We start from the raw sequence: 27,024 nt of genomic DNA on the forward strand, positions 1-27,024 counted from the left end.
CGTAGTCCCAGGGAGAAGCACACAGCAACCTGCCTGGGCCAGAGCCAGCCCGGCCTAGAGATGCAGATGATGATGTTGGGGGGCGGGGAGAGGCCTGGGCTTCGGGAGGGGCAGCTCGCTGAGCCCAGCCGGTGTGGGAGGCTGGCAGGGCACTGGGCCGGAACCCAGGAGATCCGGGGGCTGGTCCCAGCAAAGAGTGGGGGTTGGGGACTGGAGCGGGGCGTCAGTAGCAGAAGCAGGGATGGAACCCAGGCATCCTGAGTCCCAGGCCTCACCTTATTCCACCTGGCAGGTCTTTGGGCCAGGCCCTGGGCCCCCTGGCACATCCCAGCTGGGGCTACCACAACCCAGGGTGTCCCGGGGGAGCCCCCTCCGCCAGGGCTGCCCCCTGGGGCCGCCAGCACCTGAGACAGGTCACTGCAGGGGCACTGAGTGCACGGCAGGCAGGTGTGACTGTGGAGCTGTCCCTCACTCCCACCCGCAGTTTCCCTGTCAGCCACCGCCCATGGCAAACCAGCCCGACGGGTCCGGCAGCTGGCTCCAGCCTGCTGGGTCCCAGCACCCGGCAGTGGGGGTGAGGCTGCTCCCAGCGGCGGCACTGTGAGGGCAGAAGCAACTGGGGGTGTCCGGGGCTGGAGGGACAGACAGAGGGGGGCCCAGACACACAGAATGTGGGGGGCTAGGGAAGGAATCAGCTTCCCGCCCCTGGGTTCCAGCTGCCCCCGGGGGGAATGGGGGTCTGGCCGTGCTGAGCCAAGGGCACCTTGCGGGGTGTGTGTGGGGGGAACCCATGCTGAGTTGGGGCCCTGGGCCAGTCACAGCCACAGGCACCCACCAGCCCAGAGCCAGCGATCCAACCTCAATAGTCAAAGAAGGGTCCAGGGAGAAAACTCGTCTGTCTCCCCATCCTCCCCCAGCGCCAGTGTCCGTCCCCATCCTCCCCCAGCGCCAGTGTCCGTCCCCATCCTCCCCCAGCGCCAGTGTCCGTCCCCATCCTCCCCCAGCGCCAGTATCCGTCCCCATCCATCCTCAGAGTCCAGCCATCCTCCCCCAGCGCCAGTGTCCGTCCCCATCCTCCCCCAGCGCCAGTGTCCGTCCCCATCCATCCTCAGAGTCCAGCCGCCCTCACCCAGCGCCAGTGCCCGTCCCCATCCTCCCGCAGCGGCAGTGTCCGTCCCCATCCTCCCCCAGCGCCAGTGTCCGTCCCCATCCTCACCCAGCGCCAGTATCCGTCCCCATCCTCCCCCAGCGCCAGTGTCCATCCCCATCCTCCCCCAGTGCCAGTATCCGTCCCCATCCTCCCCCAGCGCCAGTGTCCGTCCCCATCCTCACCCAGCGCCAGTGTCCGTCCCCATCCATCCTCAGAGTCCAGCCATCCTCCCCCAGCGTCAGTGTCCGTCCCCATCCTCCCCCAGCGCCAGTGTCCGTCCCCATCCATCCTCAGAGTCCAGCCATCCTCCCCCAGCGCCAGTGTCCGTCCCCATCCTCCCCCAGCGCCAGTGTCCGTCCCCATCCGCACCCAGCGTCAGTGTCCGTCCCCATCCTCCCCCAGCGCCAGTATCCGTCCCCATCCTCCCCCAGCGCCAGTGTCCATCGCCATCCATCCCCAGAGTCCAGCCATCCTCCCCCAGTGCCAGTATCCGTCCCCATCCTCCCCCAGCGCCAGTGTCCGTCCCCATCCATCCCCAGAGTCCAGCCGCCCTCACCCAGCGCCAGTGTCCATCCCCATCCTCCCCCAGCGCCAGTGTCCGTCCCCATCCTCCCCCAGCGCCAGTGTCCGTCCCCATCCATCCCCAGAGTCCAGCCGCCCTCACCCAGCGCCAGTGTCTGTCCCCATCCTCCCCCAGCACCAGTATCCGTCCCCATCCTCCCCCAGCGCCAGTGTCTGTCCCCATCCATCCTCAGAGTCCAGCCATCCTCCCCCAGCGCCAGTGTCCGTCCATCCCCAGAGTCCAGCCCGTCACCCAGCGCCAGTGTCCATCCATCCCCAGAGTCCAGCCCGTCACCCAGCGCCAGTGTCCGTCCATCCCCAGAGTCCAGCCACCCTCACCCAGCGCCAGTGTCCGTCCATCCCCAGAGTCCAGCCCGTCACCCAGCGCCAGTGTCCATCCATCCCCAGAGTCCAGCCATCCTCACCCAGCGCCAGTGTCCGTCCATCCCCAGAGCCTGGACAGCTCCAGCCATGGGCTCTGCCTGTCTCTGGGCACTGCCAGCCTCGCGGCCGGGGTACCCGTACCCAGAAGAGAAGGGTGCTGTGATGCCCCGGCGGCCCCCGTTCCTGGCTGCGGGACTCGGGCCGGGCACCGCAGGTATCTAACAGGAGAGTCAAACAGCAGCAGCGTCTCCTGGGGCCGTGACTGGGCCAGCTTTATTACAGCCTGGGCTCCGAACGCAGGGGAGGGGCGGCTGGAGCTGGCCCTCCGGGCAGGGATCAGGGCCACCTTGCGCCATCCCCTGGGCCCTGCGGCGCTGGGGGAGCAGCGCGGGGCTGACGCTGAAGAGAGAGCCGGGAGCTCAGCAGAGCCGTGCCCTTCTGCCCCTCATCCCACCCCCAAGTGCAGCTTGGGCTGCTGGCCCCGGCCGTCCTGCTGCGCCGTCCTCCAGGCCAGGCCCACGGCCCCGTACCGAGCCTCCCCCCGCGGCTGCAGCACGTGCACGTTGTTCTGGTAGCTCAGGGGGATGACGCTGCTGAAGCTGGGCGGCTCGGGTGGCTTCTGGGGGGCCCGATGCAGGATCTGGTAGAGGATCCGCTGGCCCAGGCTGGCCTCGCTCGGCTCCTGGGCCAGGCCTGGGAGGGACTTGCTGCTGCGCCGGTCGGCCGCCCCCAGCTGCTGGATCAAGGCGCGGCTCAGGGGCCGCCGGAGGCCGTAGAGCTTGGTGAGCCGGTGGAACTGCTCCCACCAGGCCGGGGAGAAGGGCCCATGGCGCCGCTGGAGGGTGACCAGCACCTGGTAGAGCGCCAGGAACGTGTCCTCGCCCGGCAGTCGACGTGCTCCCACCTCGGCCCAGCCGGCACCGGCGGTCGGCAGCCGGTCCGGCAGGTACAAGTCGACCTTCTCCCGCTGGCTGTCCACGGGCACCGCCCCCGCCTGCTCCCTGCGCCCGCCGGCCCCGGCCTCACGCTGCTGGAGCCTCCGCGGCTGGGCCCGGGCCCTGCCCAGCCAGAAAGCCAGAGGCTGCGTCTTCCGCCGGGCCACCTCGTCCTCCCTGGGCGCAGCCAGCTCCAGGCTGGACTGCTCCGGCCGGGCCACCTGCTCCCACCACGCCCACTCCTGCCCCATCCTCTCGGCGCTGGCCTGCAGCCGGGCCTGGGCAGACGCCAGCAGCTCCTTGGCCAGGCCGGGCTCGGGGCCGGGCTGGCCCTGGAGCAGCTCCGTGGACACGGTGGCCTCAGGCAGCTGTTGCCCGGGGCTGGCCAGGAGGGCACAGAGCGACACTGCCCTGCCCAGGCCGGCGTCCTCCTCTCCCAGCACCTGGGCCGCCATGGCCAGCGTGGACTCCAGCGCCACCCTATGCTCCACGGAGGGGCACTGCCCGAGGGCTTGGAGCCGGCCCAGCAGCTCGGCGGTGTCGGTGCTCTCCAGCCGGGCCGGGTCGGCCAGGATCTCCAGCAGCGGCTGGATTCTCTGCCAGACCTGCCCTTCGACCCCCCCAGCGACCGCCCCCGGACTGCCCCGGGCCAGCTTTTCTGGCTGTGCCGCAGGGGCCTTGGACGCCCGGCCACCCAGCACCTGCTCTGCCCCCTCGGCCAGGCCCCCTTCAGCCGGGACCCCCTCGGCCGGGCCCCCCTCGGCCAGGCCCCCTTCAGCCGGGACCCCCTTGGCCGGGCCCCCCTCGGCCAGGCCCCCTTCAGCCGGGCCCCCCTCGGCCAGGCCCCCTTCTGCCCTTTTGGCCCAGGCCTCCTGTGCCAGGTGCACCAGCTCCTCGGCAGCCGCGTCTCTCTCGGCCAGGCCCCGGCCGACGGTGCTGCTGGACTTGCCAAGGCTCCAGGAGCTGCTGCGCTGGCCCAGGGCCAGGCTGGTGGACGCCACCAGCTCCTCCAGGGCGCTGCGGCCGTCGGCCGAGGGGGCGACGCGCAGGTTGAGCAGCTTGCAGAGGTCGTCCCGCCAGCGGGCGCTGTCGGCACCGTACCGGTGACTGGGGTCAATGACGAAGGGGTCGGAGGATTCGGGGCGGATGGCCTGGGCCGAGGGCTGGCTGGGCTGCCAGGACAGGGACTCGCCCGGCTGCCTTGTCTTCAGCATCTGCCTCTTCAGCATCTCCTGGTAGCGCTTGGTGCGTGGGTCCTGGCGCGGGCCCAGGGGAGGCTGCCCCACCTTGGGCAGCGTCACCTTGGGCACCTCGGAGGAGAGGCTGCCTGGGGCGCCGGCTGGGCCCTGCCGTCTCTCCGCCTCGGAGCTGGGGCCCTTCCATATCTCCGCCTTGGAGCCGGGGCCCTGCCGTCTCTCCGCCTCAGAGCCGGGGCCCTTCCATATCTCCGCCTTGGAGCCGGGGCCCTGCCGTCTCTCCGCCTCAGAGCCGGGGCCCTTCCATATCTCCGCCTTGGAGCCGGGGCCCTGCCGTCTCTCCACCTCAGAGCCGGGGCCCTTCCATATCTCCGCCTTGGAGCCGGGGCCCTGCCATATCTCCGCCTCGGAGCCGGGGCCCAGCCGTCTCTCCGCCTCGGAGCCGGGGCCCAGCCGTCTCTCCGCCTCGGAACCGGGGCCCAGCCGCTCGCCGCTCGGCACCATAATGGGGGCTGTGAGGTGCTGGGCCCCCGGCTGGATCTGGGGCAGCTTATCCCGCAGGCGTCTCTTCTTCTTCGTGCCAGGGGTGTCTTTGGCTGCACCTGGGTGGGGCAGAGATGGGGTCAGGCTGGCAGTGGGGGGGGGCACCCTGACACTCAGCCCCCCCATGGCAGGGGGTGTCCCCCCCAGGGCCAGCCCTGGCCCGCACACCTGCCCTGCCCTGGGGAACAGTGCCCCCCTGCCCCCTTGGGCTGGTGGTGAGTGTGAGGGAGTGTCCCTTTGCCCCCCTGGGACTCCAGTGGGGGGAGAGAGGGGAATTGCCCCCCTGGCTCCAGCTGGACGTACCAGAGCTCCTGGGCAGCTGGGTCTGTCCAAAGAGCTGCTGCCTCTTGGCCTGGCCCTGGGTCGGCTCTGCCGCGGCCGCCTCCGCACTCAGCACCTCTGAGACCTTGGGCCATTTGATGCGGGTCCCCGAGCACCTGGCCCTGGGCTCCGGGTGCTCCTCCGCCAGGTACAGGTTCTCCGTCAGCCTGGTCTCCACTTGTGCCAGGAGGATCTCCAGTTCTGTGACGCCGAGCAGGGCTGGCGCCCACCCTGGCTTCTCTGCCTCAGGCCCTGCTGGCCCCAGCCCGTACGGCACAAACGTCCCGCTGATGGTGACACTCCTAGGGCGGGCAGAGCGGAGAAAGCGGGTGAGGGGCGCGGCGGGGGCAGACAGCGCCCACTGGCGTCTGATGTCACTCGACGGGGGGTCAGTGCGGAGTCACAGCCGCTGACGGCAGGAGCTGGGCTAGGAAAGCCGCTGGAGTCGCTTGGCCGCTTTAGCAGCAGCCATTGACTCCCCTCACCCTGCGCGTGGGCTTAAGGTGCCTTTCTGCTCCATTTCTGCTTCCCATCCTCCAGGCCCCGTCCTGCCCCCGTGGGCATTTAGAGCAGCCTCAGGGCTGCTCTAACTCACATTCACCCCATCAGTCTTGGGGGGGCAGAGACTCGCCCCAGTGCAGTGTGACCCACCTATGGCCCTGATCCGCCCCCTATGAGCCTGGGGGGGGGGGACGACACAGGGAATAGCCACAGTGCAACATGCTCCAGCTGCGTCTCTGACCCACCCCCTCCGCTGGGCCCTGGGAGCAGGGCCCCCATGCCAGCCCCACACTGCCTGGGGAGGCTGCTCTGCAGGGGGATTCCCACAGGGCCGGTCCCGCCAGCGCTTGGCACAGAGGGGCCTGAGTGTGAGTGAGAACCGGGGGGGCGGAGAGGGAGGACTGGGTGCGGGGGGCACTCACGGCTGCTCCTTGGCGGGCGTGACCTGCCTCCTGATTGCCTTCTGGAGGGCGAACTTGTTGGTGATGCCGGCGACGGAGGCGATGAGCGAGCGGGCCTGGTCCCGCACCTGCCAGTCTGGGTCCAGCAGGGCCCGGGCCAGTGGCACCACGTCCCTGTGGCTCAGTAGCGCCATCTCGCCCAGGGTCTCCCAGGCCGCCTGCCGGGTCCGGCCGTTCTCGCTGGCGGTGCCCTGGTAGAGGCGGGCGGCGGCCTCGGCCTGCAGCTGGGGCGGCAGCACGTAGGCCTGGCAGATCTGCACCAGGGCGGCGGTGCACAGGCTGTACGCGGAGAGCGGCCCGTCTTCTAGCTGGCTCAGCACGGCCCGCAGGACGGACTCCAGCGTCAGCTCGCTGGGCCGGTGCCTCAGCCAGTTCTTGGCCACGATCTCAGCCAGCACGTCCCGGGGCAGCTCTGGGTCCACGAAGGACGTGGGCTGGTCCTGCAGCTTCCGCTTGGCCTTCCCCTTCTCTGCCGGCTCCTCCCACCACCGGGACGCCGCCGGCTCCTGGACCGGGGCTGGCTTCCGCGGCGGCAGCCGCCGGCGCGGGGTCACCGTGAGGGAGCACTGGAGGTGCAGGGGCGTGCCCAGCGGCCAGAGCTGGGCCCTGATGATGGAGTTGGGAATGTAGCCGTCCGGCCCGATGAGCCACGGCTCCCCTGGGAGGAGATGCTTCTGGAGCAGCGGCACTAGCTCCCCGGGCGCCTGGGGCTCCTCACCGCCTGGCGGCTCCACAGGAGAGCTCAGGGGCCTCTTGGTGAGTGTCCGAGCGGGCCGGAAATCTGCAGCGAGCTCTGGCACCCCGGCGGGGGCCTCTGGGCCGGGAGAGGGGCCTGTCTCTGTCTTGGCACTGGCCACCACCCTGGCCACTCTCTTGACCAGCATAACCGCCCGGTGGCTGGTGAGGGCCTCCATGCCTTGGTAGCAGTTGGACTTCTCGCCCGCCCAGAGGTACCTGGGCACGAAGACCGTGTCGAAGGACAGGAGGAAGTTGGGGAGGAAGGGCAGCGGGTGCTCGACCACGTCGTCCTCCACCTGCCAGGCAGCCAGCGCCCTGAGGTGCCTGCGGGGCAGGTACTCGAGGCAGGAGATGAAGTAGATGTTGGTGCCGCAGCCCAGCAGCAGGTCGCCCCGGAGGCTGGCGAAGCAAACCCGGCTGACCTGCAGGCTGGTGTCGAAGTCCACCAGCAGGACGCCCGTCAGGGACCACACCCTCACCGAGCCATCCGCGCCCCCCGTCAGCAGCAGCTGCAGCGGGTGGCAGTAGTCCAGGGAGGTGACGGAGCAGGAGTGCAGGGGGCAGGTCTCCAGCCAGTACGGGTTGATCTTCCTGGGCACCAGGGCGGCCTGTCTCCAGAGCCGGAGCCGGTTCTGCTCGGTCAGGGCGCAGAGGTAGCCTGGCACCAGCAGGAGGCTCTGGATCCGGCAGCCGGTGCTGGGGATGACGACCAGGGGCCGGAGCTCCAGTTCGCTGCCCGTCAGACCCACGTCGGACAGCACGATCCGCTCGTCCGCGCCGTAGGAGCAGAGGAAGTTGGACTCCGGGGAGTGGTAGGACTGGTCCCCGCAGGCCGACAGGCTGCACAGGGCGCCCACCCCCCCTTTGTGGATCTGCCGCTCCGCCAGGCTGTGGGCGTGCTGGGAGACCAGGCGCACGTGCCCGCTCCGGTGCCCGCTGAACACGAAGCCGGAAGGCTGGGTGCCCAGGCCCAGGCGGCAGAAGGCCAAGCACAGCACCTTGTCGTCTCTGTTCTCTGTGGTGCACACGACGTACTTGGCCGGGCTGGGGCAGATGGTGGTGTCCAGGACGTAGACGTCGGCCGTCCCCACGGTCACCACCAGCTCCTCCCGCTCTGGGTCGTAGGCGTAGTCCAGGGCCTTCTCCAGCCTGTGGAAGGGCCAGGTCAGGAGGAGCAGCTCCCCGGTGACGGACGAGAGGAAGCGGGTCACCCCGTCCTCGGTGGTGGCCAGGATGCGGGCTCTGCCGGGGCCGCAGGGCACCCGGGCCAGCCTGCGCAGGCCGGAGCCGGGGGCGCTGAAGAGCTGGGAGAAGCTGCGCAGGGTGCGGAGCGAGAAGCTGTGCTGCGAGCGGCAGTAGAACAGCCGCTCGGTGACGAAGCCCAGCTGGAAGACTGGCTCGCCCAGGTCCAGCCGGCGCAGCAGCTCGCCGGAGCCCAGGCCCCACTCCTTGAGCAGCCCGTCCAGCGAGGCCGTCAGCAGGGTGTGCGTGGCCGGGCGGCAAACCACGCTGGTCACGGCGCTCAGGTGGGCCTTGAACTGCTGCTCCTGGCGGCCCGTCTCCAGGCTCCACAGCTTGACGTGCCCGGCCAGGTCGCCCACGTAGAGGTGGCCCTGGGCCCCGTGGGCGGAGCAGCAGGTGAGGGAGACGCCCGGGCTCAGCTGGAAGGCCTGGGTCTCGGCCCGGCGCTGGCAGTCGTAGAGCCGGATGGTGTTCTCGCACAGGGCCACCAGCGCCCGCACGTCCCGCTCCACGCTCAGGCAGTGCACGAACTCTCCGCCGGCCACGCTCACTGCCCACGCGATGCCCAGGCCTGGCGCGGGCCCCGGGCTGAAGGCCCAGAAGCTGATGGCGCCGATGGCCCCCGTGACCAGCTCACCTGTCTCCGGGCTGTAGCACATGCTGGTGACGGAGTGCGGGCAGCGGACGGCCGTGAGGAGCCGCAGGCCCTGGCTGTGGTCGCCGAAGAGCCGCAGGTGCAGGTCGTCGCAGTAGGTGGCCAGCAGGCGCAGGCTGGGCACGTAGGACAGCTGCAGCACCTTCACCCGCTGGGCCATGGGGACGTCCTGCTCCACCACCACGCTCTCATCCGCCACGTGCTGCAGCCAGACCCGGGCCTGCAGGGGCATGCTTCGTCAGGGCAGGGGAGCAGAGCGGGCAGGGCGTGTGTGCGTGCACACGTGTGTGTGTGTACAGGGCCTCGCACGACGGGGCCCTGCGCGTGCACATGTGTGTACAGGGCCTCGCACGAGGGGGCCCTGCGCGTGCACATGTGTGTACAGGGCCTCGCACGAGGGGGCCCTGCGCGTGTACATGTGTGTACAGGGCCTCGCACGACGGGGCCCTGCGCGTGTACATGTGCGTACAGGGCCTTGCACGAGGGGGCCCTGCGCGTGCACATGTGCGTACAGGGCCTTGCACGAGGGGGCCCTGCACGTGCACACGTGCGTACAGGGCCTCGCACGAGGGGGCCCTGCGTGTATACATGTGTGTACAGGGCCTCGCACGAGGGGGCCCTGCACGTGCACATGTGTGTACAGGGCCTCGCACGAGGGGGCCCTGCACGTGCACATGTGCCTACAGCGCCTCGCGCGACAGGGCCCTGCGCGTGTACATGTGTGTACAGCGCCTCGCGCGACGGGGCCCTGCGCGTGCACATGTGTGTACAGGGCCTCGCACGAGGGGGCCCTGCGCGTGCACATGTGTGTACAGGGCCTCGCACGAGGGGGCCCTGCACGTGTACATGTGTGTACAGGGCCTCGCACAACGGGGCCCTGCGCGTATACATGTGTGTACAGGGCCTCGCACGATGGGGCCGAGTATGTGTGTGCGCAGAGGAGGGGCCCCAACCCCACCCCGAGGCCCAAGCACGGCTGTCACGATACGTGATCATCAACCATCAGCATCAGTGAGGGGCTCTGCACCCCCAGCCGGCCCGTGGGCTGCGGAAATGCCGTCTGTGCTGGCTGACGGGTGCCCAGCCATTGCCAGTCGCAGGTGGCTGCTGCTGATCAGTTCTCAGCGCTGCGCCATTGGCCCACGGCAGCTGGGCGCCATCGCTGGCGAGCGCCGCGAGGCTCGTTGAGTGGCCCAGTTCCTAGCCAAGACTTGGTGCTTTCGTAGCAATAATCGATGGAGCTGCTTGAAATTCTCCACCCAAAGTTTTAGGTTTTTTAACCAAACCTGAAACTTGGGGGTGAGTGGGGGGGAATGATCGGGATTGGTGACGTTTTCCCATTTTTGCACTGTTTTCTGCACTTCTTTTCCCCCTGTCGCAGTCAGTAGCGCAGGTGTCTCTGTGTCGTGCGCCCCACCGTGTTCGTGCTGGAGGGGGCGGGTTCCGCGAAGGAAACGGTTCTAAAATGATTTGGGGTGAGCAGGGCAGCCGAAGGTTTGATGGAAAATGTGCCTGGTTCAAAATCCTTGTCCCTGCTTCTCCAGCAGCTCCCCTAACGCAGAGCCAGAGGCGGGGAAGTGAAAGAGAGAGACAAACTATGCATCTGCTCCTCTGGGGACAGGGCCGGTGGGGAAACTGAGGCACAGGGGAAGTGCCTGCCTGACAGTCAGTGCAGGTTGTCTGACTGCCAGTGTGGGCCGAGCAGGGGGGTCAGGACTCCTGGGTTCTGCTCCTGGCTGGGGGCAGGGAGAGGAGTCGTGGGGGCCTCTCCCAGAGCATTTCAGGCTCCACCAGCCGCTTTCCGGGGCCAAGAGGAAGAGGTGGAGGACGCGGCCCCCGTGCGGCAGAGCGTGGTGGAGGCATGAGGGGCACCAAGCCCCTGAGTGGGGGTCTCACCTGGTCCTGTTTCACCCCCGGGCCTCCCCAGGAGAAGCAGACAAAGACATTGGCGGTGGCAGTCGGGTAGAAGCAAATGCGGGGCATGAGGTGAGGGTGGCGGCTGGCCCGGTACACGAGGGTGGGTCTGTCGCTCAGCAGCACCGGCGTCCCTGGCCCTGCCTCGGGCAGCTCCTGCACAGGAAGGAGGGACAGTGAGGGCGATTTGCCCTGGTGCCTGTGACTGCAGGTGCTGCCGGCTCTGACCAGAGGGGGCTGCCACCTTGGGGGCTGAGGGTGCAGGTTATTGCCAGCGATGGAGCCCCAGAGGAGGGTGGAGCAGCACCTGCCCCCTCCAGCTTCCTGCAGACTCCGGCAACGTTTGTCACGCTCAGGGCAGCTCCCCCTTCTCTGAGTGACGGGCTCAGGCTCCCTGCAGACCCAGGCAGCGTCACTCACACTCGGGGCAGCTCCCCCCACCCAGCGATGGGCTCAGGCTCCCTGCAGACCCAGGCAGCGTCACTCACACTCGGGGCAGCTCCCCCCACCCAGCGACGGGCTCAGGCTCCCTGCAGACCCAGGCAGCGTCACTCACACTCGGGGCAGCTCCCCCCACCCAGCGACGGGCTCAGGCTCCCTGCAGACCCAGGCAGCGTCACTCACACTCGGGGCAGCTCCCCCCACCCAGCGACGGGCTCAGGCTCCCTGCAGACCCAGGCAGCGTCGCTGGACCCAAGGCCCAAATCTCACTGGAAGGAGGGGTCGGTGTCTGTACATCGGCCGGCCCCTGGGGTGTCTGCCTGGTTCTATGGGTGCATCTCTACAGGAAAGTGGCAGTTTGCAGCAGTAAATGGGCCCCTGCTCCTCCCAGCCTCACCCTGTTACCTTTGGCATCTGCAGCTTTTGGCAGATCTGAGCTTTCAAGTTCTTCCATTCGGGGACGATCCTGGCAGCTCCCGGCATCGCAGCGCTGGCGTCTGGCGGCTTGTCCCACGCGGGCGAGAAGCAGCAGTTCCGAGCAGCCTGGGCGCCGGAGCGAATTCCCTGCTGGGGGAAGGGGAGGGTCCCAGGGGCTGGATTCTCTAGCTGGAGAGCAGGTGCTGCCCAGAGAGCTTCCATGTTCAGGGTGCCAGAGTGGGGACAGGCCCATGCCCCATTCCCCGCCCCCCAGAGCCAGCGGGTCCCTGGGCGCGCTCAGCGAGGGACGTTTATTCTGGTCTCTCAGGCGCACAGAGCTCTTTGTGGGTGCGGCTTGGGGGGTGAAAGCCCCTCCCAGCAGGAGAGGACAGCGCACTCTAGGGGGGTCAGCGGCTTGTGACCTTTGGGGTCAGGTTCCCGCGTGCCTGGGGCTGCCTGCCTGGCGCCCCCCTTTCCCGCCTGCTGCGGGGGGGGGGGCCCGGCCTCGCTCCCGAAGTGCAGCCCAGCACCCCGGCTGTGCGGGCGGCCTCGTCCCACCCCCGCGGCCCCCGGGGCGCCATGGGCGGCCGCGCGAGGGGAGCCTGGTTCGGGGGGCACCCGCTTTACCTGCCCGCGCCAGCAGCAGCATTGTGACATCACCCAGCTCCAGCCAAAGCGCCCGTGGCCGTGTCCATCCACAGGAGAAAATAGTCCCTCTCCCCTCCCCCACCCACCAGACACCAGTGAACAGCATCGTGGGGTAATGCAATAGCAGCCATCACCCGGTGCTAATTAGCACTTAACTGGGCAACGGGGAGACTGTCAGGTTCCTGGTGTGTGTCTGTCCAGGGCCTGGGCAGTGCGGGGGGGCTGGCCCCGGGCTGAGGTGGTGTTACCGTAATACACCTAATAGCAACAGGAATGTACAGCGCCTGGCGCAGTGGGGAGCCTGGGATTCCTAGGCACCAAGATACTACACCCATTAATAATTATTAATCATGACTGTAGTTATGTGTAAGTACAATAGTTTATCCACCCCCCACCCCCCCCACCCCCGCAGCTCCCTGTTCCTGCCAGCACCAGGACGGAGACTCCGGTTCATTTCCTGGCACTTGGGGCTCTCCCACCTCGCTCTGAGGTGATGGAAATGGCCCTGCATGGGACAGGGCAGCAGAGAACCGGGCAGTGATGCTCTGCCCAGCCTGGCCCTGCACACACCCCTCTGTTAGACCTGGGGCTGCCCCCTGCACCGGGGGTCGTGTCCTGTAGCTGGCCCCTCGCCCCCAGGATACCTGGCCTGATGGATCGATGGGGGTTCAGATGCTGACATCTCGCTCTTGCCCCGAATTCCCAATCCCGTCCCATCTCTGGCCCCCCCCCAGCAAGTCTCAGGCCCTGCCCCACCCCGCTCCTCTGCTTCCCAGACAGCTCTGCTTGCTGACCACTCAGGCATCTCCTGTCCGGGCATCTCCCTGGCCACACTGTGGGTACCGCTGGCTGCTCAGCCACCCTGTGATAAGGCAGATTAACAGCAGGGGGCACTGCACCCCTCCACACCCACAGCCAGGCCCCTGGGGTAGCTGCAGGGGCAGGAATCCAGGACCTACCTCCCCTGGGGTTTGCACTGGCAGTGGTGCCAAACCCTAGTATAGGCACAGTTTGCACCAGGGCACGGTGATTTGCACTGTCACAGTTTACACAGCCATGATTTACACCTGTGGGAGGTGGGGGGCTGGGAGCCAGGACTCCTGGGTTCTCTCTCCCGGCTCTGGGAGGGGAGTGGGGGCTGGGAGCCAGGACTCCTGGGTTCTATCCCAGCTCTGGGAGGGGAGTGGGGTCTGGTGGTTAGAGCAGGGGGGGCTGGGAGCCAGGACTCCTGGGTTCTCTCCCAGCTCTGAGAGGGGAGTGGGGTGTAGGGGGTTAGAGCAGGGCAGGCTGGGGGCCAGGACTCCTGGGTTCTATCCCAGCTCTGGGAGGGGAGTGGGGTGTAGGGGGTTAGAGCAGGGCAGGCTGGGGGCCAGGACTCCTGGGTTCTATCCCAGCTCTGAGAGGTGAGTGGGGTCTAGTGGTTAGAGCAGGGGGGATAGGAGCCAGGACTCCTGGGTTCTATCCCAGCTCTGGGAGGGGAGTGGGGTCTGGTGGTTAGAGCAGGGGGGATAGGAGCCAGGACTCCTGGGTTCTATCCCAGCTCTGGGAGGGGAGTGGGGTCTGGTGGTTAGAGCAGGGGGGGGCTGGGGGCCAGGACTCCTGGGTTCTATCCCAGCTCTGGGAGGGGAGTGGGGTCTGGTGGTTAGAGCAGAGGGGGCTGGGAGCCAGGACTCCTGGGTTCTCTCCCAGCTCTGGGAGGGGAGTGGGGGCTGGTGGTTAGAGCAGAGGGGGCTGGGAGCCAGGACTCCTGGGTTCTCTCCCAGCTCTGGGAGGGGAGTGGGGGCTGGTGGTTAGAGCAGAGGGGGCTGGGAGCCAGGACTCCTGGGTTCTCTCCCAGCTCTGGGCGGGGAGTGGGGGCTGGTGGTTAGAACAGCGAGGGGGCTGGGGGATAGAGACATTTCCTGAACACTCCAGTAGCTGCTGTTGGGTTTGAGGGCATCGGGCAGGCGGGGAAGGAAGCGTGAACATGGACAGGCAGAGGGAGGCAATGAACCCAGTGTCAGGTGCCGGAGCCCCCTTCGTCTCCCCGCTGCTCTGGCATCCCCCCTGTGACGTTATTGATATAAACTGGGACCATATAGAACATGGTTGCAACCAAGGTCCTGTAGTGGCACCAAATCTTATGTAAAGTGGGTCATATAAGGTGTCTAAGACCAGGTTCTGGGTGGCTGGTTAGGATGATGCTGTCTGGCTGCATGTGTCATTTTGTAGTTGAAGTTATGAGTATTGGCTCTGTCCTGTCTGTATTTCAAATTTGTGCTGTGCTTCTGGGAGACACCCCAGACAAGTTGGTGTCAGCTCTGCCTAGCCTGCTTGAGGGCCCATTAAGGACCATCAGCTACACAATTGACCCATGGAGAGAAGGCAGACACGCCTTGTGACTCAGCAAAGTATGCAGGGACTGGCCCATGTGACTCCAGACTCCATTTTGCTGTAATTTTCCACAGTAAGAACAAAGAGGTTCTTACACCTGGAAAAGCCTATATAAGGCTGATGCCTCATCTCCATCTTGTCTTCAGTCCTGCTTCTTACCTCTGGAGGGACTTTGCTACAAACTGAAGCGCTGCACAAAGGACTGAATGACCCATCCCAGAGGGGGATGTTCCAGAGACTTGATTTGAACCTGCAGTTTATTCCATCACTGCTGCAAGCCTGAACTAAGAACTTTGCCATCACTGTATGGAATTGATTCCATTTAACCAATTCTAGCTCTCAGCTCTATCTTTTTCCCTTTATGAATAAACCTTTAGATTTTAGATTCTAAAGGATTGGCAACAGCGTGATTTGTGGGTAAGATCTGATGTGTATATTGACCTGGGGCTGGGGCTTGATTCTTTGGGATCGAGAGAACCGTTTTCTTTTATTGGGGTGTTGGTTTTCATAACCATTCATCCCCAGAACAGGTGGCACTGGTGGTGATACTGGGAAACTGGAGTGTCTAAGGAAATTGCTTGTGTGATTTGTGGTTAGCCAGTGGGGTGAAACCGAAGTCACTTTTGTCTGGCTGGTTTGGTTTGCCTTAGAGGTGGAAAAACCCCAGCCTAGGGCTGTGACTGCCCTGTTTGAGCAATTGGTCCTGATTTGGCACTCTCAGCTGGGTCCCGCCAGAACCTCATCGTCACCCCCCCAGGCACTGGCTCCATGCCACGCCTGCCCGCTCGTGCAGCGTGCCATCAGACAGCAGAGCCGGACACGGGGCCGTCCTGCGCCACCCTGTTTGGCCTCCCAGGGGTTCCCCCCCACACACTTTGGGGTAAATTAGGGATTTTTCTTCTAGTGGGTCGATTACTGCTGGGCAGCCCCCAGATGGCTCCTTCCTTAGTCTAATTACTGATTAGGCTCCGGGTAAAGGCATGAGCGGGAAGGGAGGGCGGGCAGGACTGAGCTGTTTGTCTCTGTTAGTGTGTGTGTGTGGGGGGGGGTAGCACCAAAATCTCTCCTTAGGCTGGATCGGGTCAGAGCAGCCAGACTCCCCCCCAACTTCCCCCCCTCGGCCTCCGGCACCACGGGGAGCGGGAGCAGGGCACCCCACGCTGCTCAGGCCTGTGCTGCATGCCCCAGATGAGCCAGACCCGGATTAACCGGCTCATGCCGATTACCAACAGCACAGACTCCCCTCTGCAACCCTTTAACGGGGGGGGGGGGGGATCCATCAGCTTCTCAGCGCCGGAGCTGAGACCCCGCTGGGGGCTGGGCACCGGCACAAACCTGGCTGGTGACGCTCGGGCCCTGGCCCCAGGGTTGCACAATGGGTCAATAACGGGCTGCGTGGCTGCAAAGTGCTGGACAAACGCTTCCCGAGCAGCCAAAGGGAGTTAGGTGCTGAGGATGGTCCATGGGCTTTGGGTGCATCGTCCCCTTCAGCCACTTGGACACTTCATTTGACGAATGGGCTTTTTGCACTCGGGGGATGGGGACAGAGCATTTTTGCTGAAACCTTGTGTTAATTTACATATGAATCCAGTAGGACTGCCAGACACCCCTGCCCCCAAGATCAGGACCCGCATTGTGCCCGGCGCTGCACAGACCCTGACCAGGATCTGGGCCCTCACTGTGCTGGGGGCCGCCCAGACGCAGGCCTGGCACCAAAGGGCTCGCAAATTCATCATTTATCTTCAACCTGCTTTCAAAGCCGGCAATCCCCTGCCCCCTTCCCAAGCTCGTGTGAACGCTGCTGCGCGTCTTCCGGCTCGTCCCAAGAGCAGAACCAGGGCAGCTGACGCAGGAGCCTCAAACCCCTTCCCAGGCTCCCCCCTCCTCCAGAGGATGCACAGAGAGGTTTTAAACCATGTCTTTCTGTAGGGGGTGTGAACAGGTGACAGGACCGTTTTTGCAGGGGTGTCCTCGCGGGATCTCTGCTTAGCAGGCTGTCGCCAGGTCACAGAGTGAGCATCTTTACCTGCCCCAGGACTGAGCATTTCTACTGGTTTTATTAGACTGCGTGAAATCGCTGCTCACCCATTTAACAAGCCAGGTGTGTCGAGACACCTACAGGGGAGCTGGGTTTGTTGCAGGTGAGTGTGTTTTGGGTACTGAATTAATGGTAACCAAATCTCTAAGTATCTGTCCCCTGTCTGCTTTGCTGGGTATGTCACCGGGGCGCTCATTTTTCCAGGACAGCCCCCTCCCATATTTGGGGAACCGTTCGTCTGCAGTCGGATTTGTTATCGGTCCCTAGCGAGGGGCGGGCAGTCGCCCTGCAGCTACAAGCAGCTGAGAGATTAATTCTTCATCTCCATTTCTGCTAGGAAGCCCCGGGAGGATTACCAAAGATTCGCTGGGTCACAACGATCCACTCATTTGTGACAGCCGGCTATGAACTGCATCCCAGGGTCTTTCAGGCCTGGCCACATTCACCTGAGGTGCATAAAACCTCCTCTTTCCGCATGATTTTGCCAACATTTCTCCCTGGCCAATTGCTCGCTGGTGTCTCACCCCAGGGGTATTTTTTGAGGGACACCAGAGAGGGCAAGGGACAATTTTCAAACCAAATGACGTGGGTGGTGACAGTTAAGCAGTTGAGTAGGAGGCTGTGGCCAGGGACAGCTGGTTATGGGTAAACTCTTCCCTTGGCATTAAGTGAGGTGCAGGAAAATCCAGGGGACGCTGGCGATGTTATTAGCCCCAAGGGAGGCACTAGCCATGCGGCTCAGAAAGCATGAAGTGGCCTGGACCGTCCACTGGAGACTCCCTGGATGTGGGACCTGTCACCACCTCTGAGGTACAAAAACCTGGGGTGAGCATTGAGTGCACCCACCTGGCAGCTAGCAGTGTGCACGGGGCACCCCAACAGGGTCCCAGGGCAGCTGCCTCCACATCGGAGCAATCCTAGGAAAACCTGGCCAGCCGGCAGCCCTGCTCCCAGGAACCAGGGCAGATCAGGGTGTGATGAAGTGGGGGGTTTCTTGGTTTTCCCAGTGGGTTGCAGGCAGAGGGGGTGAGACTCAGTGTCCCCGGGTGTTACTGGTTTAACGAGGGGAGGGGAGAGGGAGTTTGTTGGGACACAGGACTGGAGAGGGAACTTGGGACCCCAGCCAATGGCCTGGAGAACGGAGACCCCAGCGACTGGTGACCTGGTGACCCGGAGACCCAGCTCAGGAGTCACAGCCGGGTCTGCCCAGTGGGGGACAATGGGCTGCGGGGAGAGGACCCCACGACCTGACCAGCCGGTTCCAGCCACAGGACAGAAGAGGGGAGAGGGGGCCCAGGTGACCCTTTGTCCCTGGAGAGAAGCCAATGGACGAAGGGGCTTGGGGCCGGGGATATGGGAGGCCCAGCTGGGAAGCAGGGGGGCTCGGGGCTGGAGAGGGGGAGCAGACAGAGCCCCCCTGGCTGCAGGGGGACTGGGATGTGCCGGGCTGAGGGAGGCCAGGCCTGAGGCCCTGAGAGTTTCCTGTGCTGGGTTCAACTCTCAATAAACCTCCTGTGTTACGCTGGGGGAGAGTCGCTCCGGGCTAGAGAGCAGGGCGCGGGGGGGCGGGGGGCATCGTCCCCTTCGGGGGGTGAGGAGGCCCGGGGGGTCCAGAGCGAGGGGACTCCCTGAGGGCCCCACGGCAGACAGACGTGCTGAGGCTCAGAGAGGTGCGGCTGCAGGAGGTGGAGGGGCCTGACCCCGAGGGAGAGCGGCCCCCCGAGAGGGGCTGTCGCACTGAAGGGGCTCCCCCAGGGACCTCACAGGGCCACGAGTGGGCACGACTGGGAGTCCGTGACAACGTGGCCGCAGAGGATGGCTGGCGGATGCCCCCTGTAGACGTGTGGCTGCGGGCGCGGGCGCTTGGCAGTGAGTGGCTGCCAGCGATAGAACGAGGGGATTGAACGGAACCAGCCTGGCAATGGCCTAGAACCGGCTCCGTAAGAGCGACCTGGCAGGTCTGTGCAGGGAGAGGGGGCTGAGCATTGGGGGCTCACTAAGGAGTGGCTGATTGCTCAGCTTGTAGAGAATGACCCAGTCTGAGGAACAGGCTCCAGACCCCAGGGGGGCTCCCGGGGTGCCCGGAGAGCTGGGGAGTAGCCGTGGGGACAGTCCGTGTAGCAGGCGGGAGTGTATCAGACCCGACCCCCTAGTCAGGTTTCTCCCTGGAGGAGCTGTGAAGGCTGGAGCTGGAGCTGAAAGCGAAGGAGCTGGAGCTGGAGGAGCAGAGGCTGGTGGACCATGCAGAACAGCGGAAGCACGGGTTGGAGTTGCAGGAGCGGCAAGCCAAGGGGGCGTGCTGGGGGGAAACGGGGGCAGGGCCCTGAGACACCAGTTTTGTAGGGAATCCAGACACCAAACTGGTGCCCCAGTTTAAGGGGGGGCGGATATTGAGACGAACCAGAGACGCACAGAGACGAACGGCTTTGCTCAGCCGAAATGCAGGTGTTTTTACTGTAGCCCCTGCCCTGGTAGTGGAATCATTCCTTCTAGCAGCAGCCTGCTCCTTGGACAACACGTCCTCTCGGCTTGGGGAGGCGGCATGGTCTCATTGATAGGGCACTGGGACTCGGGACACCTGGAGTCTATTCCTGCCTCTGCCACTGTCCCTGTGTAACTTTGGGCAAGTCCCCGTCTCTCTCTGGGCCTCAGTTTCCCCTTTGTCCGTTCCGGCTGTGAGTTCTTCAGGGCAGGGACTGCTTCTCGCTCTGTGTCTGTGCAGTGCCTTCACAACGGGGCCCTGATCTTGGTCAGGGTCTGGGCAGCGCCCGGCCCGACGGGGCCTGATCTCAGTCAGGGTCTGTGCAGCACCTGGCACGATGGGAGTCCCAGTAATACCACCATTGCTAACCCCTGTGGGCTGCAGCAGGACTCAAGAGGTACCCTGGGCCTTGTGTCAGTCCCTGTGCCTGAGGTCATAGAATCATAGAATCTCAGGGTTGGAAGGCACCTCAGGAGGTGTCTAGTCCAACCCCCTGCTCAGAGCAGGACCAACCCCAACTAAATCATCCCAGCCAACCCAGCGGGGAGTCAGCGGAACCCCACACCGCAAGATCCCTTCCTAGGCTGCAGTGTCCCTGCCTGCCTTTGCCAGGTTCAAACCGCAGCCTGGACGCCTGGCTCCTGTCTACAGTAAAGCCCATTGGACGGGTTCCGCAAGTGCTTTCCTGCTGCTGAAGGAGAGCGGCAGGGAGTGGAGGGCTGAGCAGCTCGGCCTGAACCCAGAAAACCAAACCACGGTTCTAAGCAGAACTCAATGGGTCGGGTTTTCTCACCAGAACCAAGAAAAGTCTGTTGGGTTAAACCAAACGTTTTGTTCAACCTGTAATTTTTTCATTTTGGGTCGGCTTCGGGTGTTTTTAATTTTTTTAAAATTTTTTTACAGCTGAATTTCAAAGTGAAAAGCTGTCGAAAAGTCGGGACATTTCTTTGCAAAATGGCTGAACTGAAGCATTTTGACTTTTTAGAATTTTTCTCTCAGATTTTTCATTTCACACTATTTGCCAAATTCAGCTCAAATTTGTTAATAGTTTCAGAGAGACAAAAATACAATTTCCACAATTTATTATTCGCCAAAAAAGTGTTGCCCGGCTCTGCTTTGCCAGCAGCTGCAGCTGCTGCTTTTCTGGGAGCTGCTGACAAGGCAGCCAGGGTCCGGCTCACCCAGGAACTGGTTCTCAGTCGAGGTACTTGGCCGGTGGATCCACAGCGATGGCTCGGTCGGTATTCGGTCACCACGGGTCCCCCTAGAACTGGATCAGAACAGCCCATTTCCTGCCCGCTTTGCACTGGTGTGTGCGCAGGTGTGTGTTAAACCCTCCCCCGCTTGCCCCACGAAACAACAGGGGGATAACCCCTCCCCCGCTCGCCCCATGTATTTAATGGGGGTTAACCCCTCCCCCACTCACCTCACATACACAGTGGGGGATAACCCCTCTCCAGCTCGCCCCATGTATTTAAGGGGGGTTAACCCCTCCCCCACTCACCTCACATACACAGTGGGGGATAACCCCTCCCCCACTCGCCCCATGTATCTAATGGGGGTTAACCCCTCCCCTGCTTGCCCCACATACACAATGGGGATTAACCCCTCCCCCGCTCGCCCCATGTATCTAATGGGGGTTAACCCCTCCCCTGCTTGCCCCACATACACAATGGGGATTAACCCCTCCCCCGCTCGCCCCATGTATCTAATGGGGGTTAACCCCTCCCCCGCTCGCCTCACATACACAATGGGGATTAACCCCTCCCCCCCTCGCCCCATGTATCTAATGGGGTTAACCCTCCTGCTTGCCCCACATACACAGTGGGGGATAACCCCTCCCCCGCTCGCGCCATGTATCTAATGGGGGTTAACCTCCCCGCCGCCCACAGACACAATGGGGGATAACCCCTCCCCCGCTCACCCCATGTATCTAATGGGGGTTAACCCCTCCCCCGCTCGCCCCACATACCCAATGGGGGATAACCCCTCCCCCGCTCGCCGCATGTATCTAATGGGGGTTAACCCCTCCCCTGCTTGCCCCACATACACAATGGGGGATAACCCCTCCCCCGCTCGCCCCATGTATCTAATGGGGGTTAACCCCTCCCCCGCTCGCCCCACATACACAATGGGGATTAACCCCTCCCCCGCTCTCCCCATGTATCTAATGGGGGTTAACCCCTCCCCCACTCGCCCCACATACCCATGGGGGGAAACCTCCCCCCCCCCCCCCACCATCTAATGATAACCTCCCCACTCGCCCCATGTATCGAATGGGGGTTAACCCCTCCCCAGCTTGCCCCACATACACAATGGGGGATAACCCCTCCCCCACTCGCCCCATGTATCTAATGGGGGTTAACCCCTCCCCTGCTTGCCCCACATACACAATGGGGTGCGTGGCCCTTTAAGGCCTGAGGGGGGCGGGGCCAGCTCCCTCCTGTCGGGCAGCTCCCTCTAGCGGCAGGAGGCGCTGGGGGGGGGACGGAGCTGGTCCCACCCTCCGGCCCCGCCCACTCCCGTCAGGCCCCGCCCACGCGGCGTGTGAGAGCACCTCCTCCGCCGGCTGTGCCCCGCCCCCGGCAGTGTCCTCGCGCCCGGCCGGCTCAGGTCCCGGGTGTCCGCGCGCCGCTGCCCCGCTCCCATTGGCCCCTGGCCGCGCGCCGCTGCTGACCGGTGAGTGCCCGCGCGCCGCGGCCGTTGGGCTTCGCTTCCCCGCGGGGCCGGCGCCTGAGGGAGGGGGCGCCGCCCCCGGTGCGGGGTAGGGGGGCGGCCCGTGTGTCCATCGCGGGGGGGGGGCCCTCACCACCCCCAGCACCGGGCGCTGCTCCGAGCCGCTTCCTGAACCCCGCGGGCAGCTGCGGAGGCGCGGGGCTGCTGGGAGCTGTAGTCTCCGGGCGCTCGGGCAGCCGTAGCGCAAAGCGGGGCTGGACGGCCGAGCGGACTACAGCTCCCAGCAGCCCCCGCGCGGCCAGCGGCTGCCCCGCGGGAGGGGTCGTGCGGGGGGCTCCGGCTGTCCCATGCGAAAGGGGTTCTGGCTGCCCCGGGCGGGGGCGGCGGGGGCTTCGGCTGCCCAAGGCTGTGGGGGGCTGTGGCTCCCCTGGGCGGGGGGTCATTGCACACTGCTTGAGGAGCCTTTGGGGGCCTGGGGCGGGAGGGGGCTCGCTGCCCCCCGGGGGGGGGCTCATTTGCACACGGGGCTCCGGCTGCCCCGTGGGAGTGTGGGGGGGTCATTGCACACTGCTTGAGGAGCCTTTGGGGGGGGCTCATTGCACACTGCTTGAGGAGTCTTTGGAGGGGTCCGGGGCGGGAGGGGCTCCGGCTGCCCTGTGGGAGTGGGGTCATTGCACACTGCTTGAGGAGCCTTTGAGGGGTCCGGGCGGGGCTCCGGCTGCCCCGTGGGGGAGGGGGCTCATTGCACACTGCTTGAGGAGCCTTTGGAGGGGTCCGGGGCGGGAGGGGGCTCCGGCTGCCCCGTGGGAGTGGGGGGCTCATTGCACACTGCTTGAGGAGCCTTTGGGGGCGGGGGGGGCTCCGGCTGCCCCGTGGGGGGGGGGGTCATTGCACACTGCTTGAGGAGCCTTTGGGGGCCTGGGGCACACAGCTCACGTCCCTGGGTTGCAGATGGGGAGCTGAGCACAGGGCAGCGCAGCATTTGCCCGTCACACTGACAGAGCCTGTGGCCCAGCAGGGAGCTGCCCTGGGTCTCCCAGGCAGCCCCCTCCTCGTTGGGCCCTGCTGAGCTGGCAGGTTCATCTCTCGGGTTTGACCGTTTCAAAGGTGGCCCGAGTAAAGCAGTCAGACTGTGACACAGCCCCCACCATCTCTCCAGCTGCAGGGTTTGCACAATTCATTAGTAGCCTCTGCAGGAGTCCTGGGACCTAACTCAGAATTGTGGAGACAACCGACTATTCCGCTAGTGGGGATGTTGCCTGTGAAAATAGAGAGTCATGTCTTTGGTGGTTTGTGCTTTTTAAACCCAGCCCTGATGTCGGAGGGGAATGACTTAAAAAGCTGCTGGAGAAAGACTGGGGTGCAGAATGCTACACCTTGCACGATGCAAATCTAAATGCAAAGGGTAGTTGCGCTCCTGTGTTGTGGAGAAGTGTCTTACGGGCATGCAGAGTGGGGAGGCAGACACACAAATGGTTAGCCACGATATAGACTTCCTAGGAGTTGGCTCTGCTTCCAGGCTATGGCACGTTATTTGAATTAACTTCTCCCCTGGAATTAAAGTGCTTTCCTATTTCACGTCAGTTTTGCCTGAGCCTTGCTGTGTACAGCTCAGGTTAAAGCTTGAAAGAGCTGGTGGTAGCTTAACCCTGTGATGTGAGTAACACTGAATGGCTCAAAGAAGTCAGTGGGGTATAATATAAGTGGACCAAGGTACCATAAATGTATTTCACATCCACAAGTGCTTTATTCAGCCCTGTCTGAATGAGTGTGCATATTAGATGCTTACCTTCCAGATGATGTTAGAGTTTCATCTCCTGACTTTCTGGGGATGGGGGGTGTAATTGGTCTTGCTAGACATTCTTTTAAAAATAGCTCTGCCTGTGCAACTGAAATCTTTTTTCACGTGTGACAGGAATCAAAGGGCCAGTGTTGTAAGAGAAGCTGAATCAGCTAAATGGAAGCAGAACAGACAAAATGACATTAAATAGGAAGATGTTAAACTTGCTAGCTTTGCCTGAGGTATTGGCTCCATTATACTGTATAAGTAACAGCTGCAATATGAATAAAAGCGGGGAGGGGGATCAGACAGCATAAGCCAGCAGCAGGATTTATGGTATTAGGGGCAGGGAGCTGTCAGATGCAGGCTTAATATCACCCTTTTGTTTTTACAGACATGTCCGTGCCCTCCAGACTCTCACATGGGGGAGTTAAGTGGCTCTCCCAGTGCTGTGATAGCATGGAGCTGGGGATTAAATGAGATAGGAAGGTGGCCTGCAGTTCCCCGGAACTGCACTGATAGAATGCTGCTTGCAGCCATGCAAGACAGAGGTCCTGAAAGACATTCATGTGTTTATGGAAACTATATAGATCAAAGAGTACCAGGGATGAAATTGCTGTCCAGTCTTTATAGACTTGAAGTAGGAAGCCGCATGCCCAGTAAGTGTCCTCATGATTGGGCCCCTACTTTGCAACTTCTTGCAGCAGAAATCAAAGCTTGTACATGTGTTGTCAGCTTAGTATGTCAGGATCTGAACTGGCTTCCATTGATATCAATGGAAATACTTTCACTGTATCAAGATCAGATCCTTTATGCCTAAGTAATACAAAGTTTCTCTGTTTCTGCAAACAGAATGTATAGCAGAAGCCATCCCTCCCCTAAGAGGAACCCATCTGAACATCAGACGGTGGATTTCACTTCCTTTGTGTTGGAAACTTTAAATCTTACCCAACCTGATACTCAAACACCTGCGTGGTTCTTCTAAACACTAGCAGTGAAGGTTTCAGAAGTGCAGGTAATGCTAGAGAGGCAGCAGTGTTGTTTTCCCAGAAAATGATTGTTCAGATCTATACATGAAAATAAAAGGGCTATAGAGGATAGCCAGGAACTGGAATTATGTCTGGCATTTCTGAGTTCCAAAATGGGAGCAGTCTATTCCCAGCTGATGGCTGGTGGATTTACATATGCAATTCTTATTAACGTTAATGGGAACAGCTGTAAATCAATGTCTCCTTTATTCATTGTACTAAAGGTGTCCTGTCAAATCAGATCGTCCTTCAAATTACCTTTAAAAAAAATCAGCTTTCAGAAAAATCCAGAGACCAATGGAAATGTTATGCATCATATTTTAAAAAATCTGCCCAGTGCTTCCACCAGTTGTTTTCAAACAAACATCCCTTCCCCTGCAGTGTTTGCAGACCAAACATTGCATCCTGAGCGCTTCAAAGCGAAACCTGCATCTTTGTTTTTTATTGTCCAAAACAATCAGTAAATAGAACTTAATCTTTGTATTCTAGTCATCTAGAGAAGTGGGAGCAATTTAGGTAGGAAAGTGTGTCCCTTTCAGTGAAATATGGCTGCCTCTAAGGATTTATTCTGGGGTAACATAAAACCACTTGACAAAAACAGTTTCTGGAAATACATTCTCCTTGTATGCAGTCGCACTTCCACTAACAAAGGTATCTTTACACTGAACTTGGCTCTAGTGGAAAAGTGCCCGGCTCGTGTGTGAATCCTCTCTCTCCATAGAACAGGTACCATGTAGGCAGAGCCAGGCTGATGTTTTGAACCGTGCTGCTCTCGTGCTAGCATGCTTGTGCCTCATTCTGGCTGGAAGAGCCATCCCTTGGGATGAAAGGGCAAATCGTATTGGTGTCTTATGCCGTGCTGAGTCTGACCAGCATTGCACGGTGGTTTTGGTGACATGGACACAAACCTGCTAGGAATTGGGTTAGGACCTCCCCCAACTCGTTTCGCACAGCCATCGGATGATGAATGACTTCTGCTTGTTAATTCTGCTTGGCTGGATCTGAATCAGTGACCTGGAGACTGTGCGGCGGTGCTCAACAGCCTGTTTTGGTAATGAGCTAATTGCTTTAATATTACACTTTTGGAAAAGGCTATATGTACTTCTTTACATTTTAGAATCCTGCAGAACGTGAGCTTAATGCTGGAGTCTAAATGTCCCCTTGCGAATCCAACTGAGTTGAAATAATAATGGTTCAGCTGGTGCCATGCTCCTAGCAGTGTTTTGAAGTAATCTGACCTGCGGCAGCTAATGTGCTGTGGCACTGTTTGGTTAGTCCTGACAGGTTTCGCACTTGTCTCCCAATTTTGAACATTGGGCTGATACTTGTTTTCACACATGCCATTCAGCCCTCCTGCCTTATCCCCTTTTCTCTGCAGGGCTCTGTTTCAACAGGCTGCATCAGAAACCCTTCCAGAGGTGCACTGTTGTTATGGAATTGAAAACAAGTCTGCACCACAACACTTGCCTCATCCACTGACCTATTTGTGCAGGCACCAAAAGAATCCCAACACTGAGCACGGCTGTTTACTAACTAATATTGTTACAGATGGTGGTGGCTGAGAATGTGCTGAGGGGTTTTGTTCTTGGCAAGGAAAAAGGCTCCTATCTTTGTTACAGTTATACGAAAGGGGAAAAGAAATCCGAGCCATTTGAATGACTTCCGCCTCTGTCTTACTGAAATGCTGATGGAAGTTGGTTGTCACTCTGCCATCAGTTATACGCCTGCAGCCCCTGTTGACTTCATGGATCTGTGGAGGATCCCAGTTCTGCCTTTACCCTGGCAGCATAGACGTTATCATTAGTCTATACTTTCCACTAGTCTTAATTTTTTCTGTGCCTTGATCAGAGTCCTGGTGTGTGAGGCACAGTACACACACCCAGGCCTGCTCTGCACCCACATTTTGAACTGGTATAGCTATTTTGGTTAGGGAGTGGCTTTCTTTACCAACGTAGTTACACTGGTACATCCCACAGTGTGGGTGCAGTTCTGCAGGATACAGGTACCTTATGCTGCTGTAGCTTATTCCCTTTCCCATCAGAGAATAAACTATTCTGGTATCAGCACTTTTGTATGGCTAGAACTGTGTTCGTGGGTGTAGTTTGACTTCTCTGTTGGGGGGGGGTGGGAGTTAGCATTTATAATAGGTATAGCTCTAACTTCTGGATTTACTGATTGTTAGTGGTACTTAAATTACAGCGTACTTGAAATCACAAATACAGTTTGTTCATTATTTAATCACCTTAGTTTTTGTTTTAACTTAATTATTTGCCATGTTTACCAGCTACCATTTAAAAATCAACACTAGCATAAAAACAAATTCTTGAATAAACAGAACTGAGCGCTTCCATGTAACTATGAATCACGCCTCCCTGGTTTTCGAGATGCACAAACTTGCGATGCACACACCAGACAAATCCATCGCTAAAACCTGTCCCCTTTGCCCATGTGCCTAAGTGCGCTCCACTCCCATTCAACCTTCCCTGGTCACCCAGTCACTGCTGTGCCCTGCACAGGTGCTTGGGACACACCTCAGAGGT

At 61.8% G+C, this 27,024-nt stretch overlaps 2 protein-coding genes and 1 long non-coding RNA gene across 14 annotated transcripts in view; 1 reads left to right on the forward strand and 2 right to left on the reverse strand.

Annotated features, from left to right (window-relative positions):
- Window positions 1–2,540: 2,540 nt before the first annotated feature.
- Window positions 2,541–12,066, reverse strand: WDR87 (WD repeat domain 87). Its single transcript, XM_039510875.1, has 5 exons — window positions 11,448–12,066; window positions 10,584–10,757; window positions 6,014–8,907; window positions 5,073–5,392; window positions 2,541–4,828 (listed from the first exon to the last, which is right to left on the reverse strand). Exons 1-5 carry the CDS (start codon window positions 11,679–11,681, stop codon window positions 2,541–2,543), a joined length of 5,910 nt encoding a protein of 1,969 aa, XP_039366809.1. The 5' UTR covers window positions 11,682–12,066.
- A 7,999-nt stretch (window positions 12,067–20,065) lies between these two features.
- Window positions 20,066–21,847, reverse strand: LOC120388438. Its single transcript, XR_005590577.1, has 2 exons — window positions 21,558–21,847; window positions 20,066–20,270 (listed from the first exon to the last, which is right to left on the reverse strand). It is a non-coding gene; the product is annotated as an uncharacterized LOC120388438 (long non-coding RNA).
- The window catches only part of SIPA1L3 (signal induced proliferation associated 1 like 3), a 111,911-nt gene continuing 106,438 nt past the window's right edge, over window positions 21,552–27,024 (forward strand). For 5 of the 12 annotated variants that reach the window (XR_005590568.1, XR_005590567.1, XR_005590569.1 and 2 more), the window contains exons 1-3: window positions 23,314–23,332; window positions 23,592–23,698; window positions 24,309–24,471. The gene's annotated coding sequence lies outside the window, so the exon portion shown is untranslated. The other 7 variants (XM_039510211.1, XM_039510210.1, XM_039510208.1 and 4 more) reach the window with 7 other exon arrangements.

This window comes from Mauremys reevesii, linkage group 22, assembly GCF_016161935.1.
Source record: "Mauremys reevesii isolate NIE-2019 linkage group 22, ASM1616193v1, whole genome shotgun sequence".
Lineage (NCBI taxonomy): Eukaryota > Metazoa > Chordata > Testudines > Geoemydidae > Mauremys > Mauremys reevesii.

What these genes read in the sequence shown, in the direction of transcription:
- WDR87 (XM_039510875.1), bottom strand. Translation starts at nt 11,681, where the DNA reads ATGGAAGCTCTCTGGGCAGCACCTGCTCTCCAGCTAGAGAATCCAGCC. An exon ending in AAAAGCTGCAGATGCCAAAG is followed by an intron (nt 10,758 to 11,447) that starts GTAACAGGGTGA and finishes CTTCCTGTGCAG; the next exon opens with GAGCTGCCCGAGGCAGGGCC. An exon ending in ACGCCCGCCAAGGAGCAGCC is followed by an intron (nt 5,393 to 6,013) that starts GTGAGTGCCCCC and finishes TGCCCGCCCTAG; the next exon opens with GAGTGTCACCATCAGCGGGA.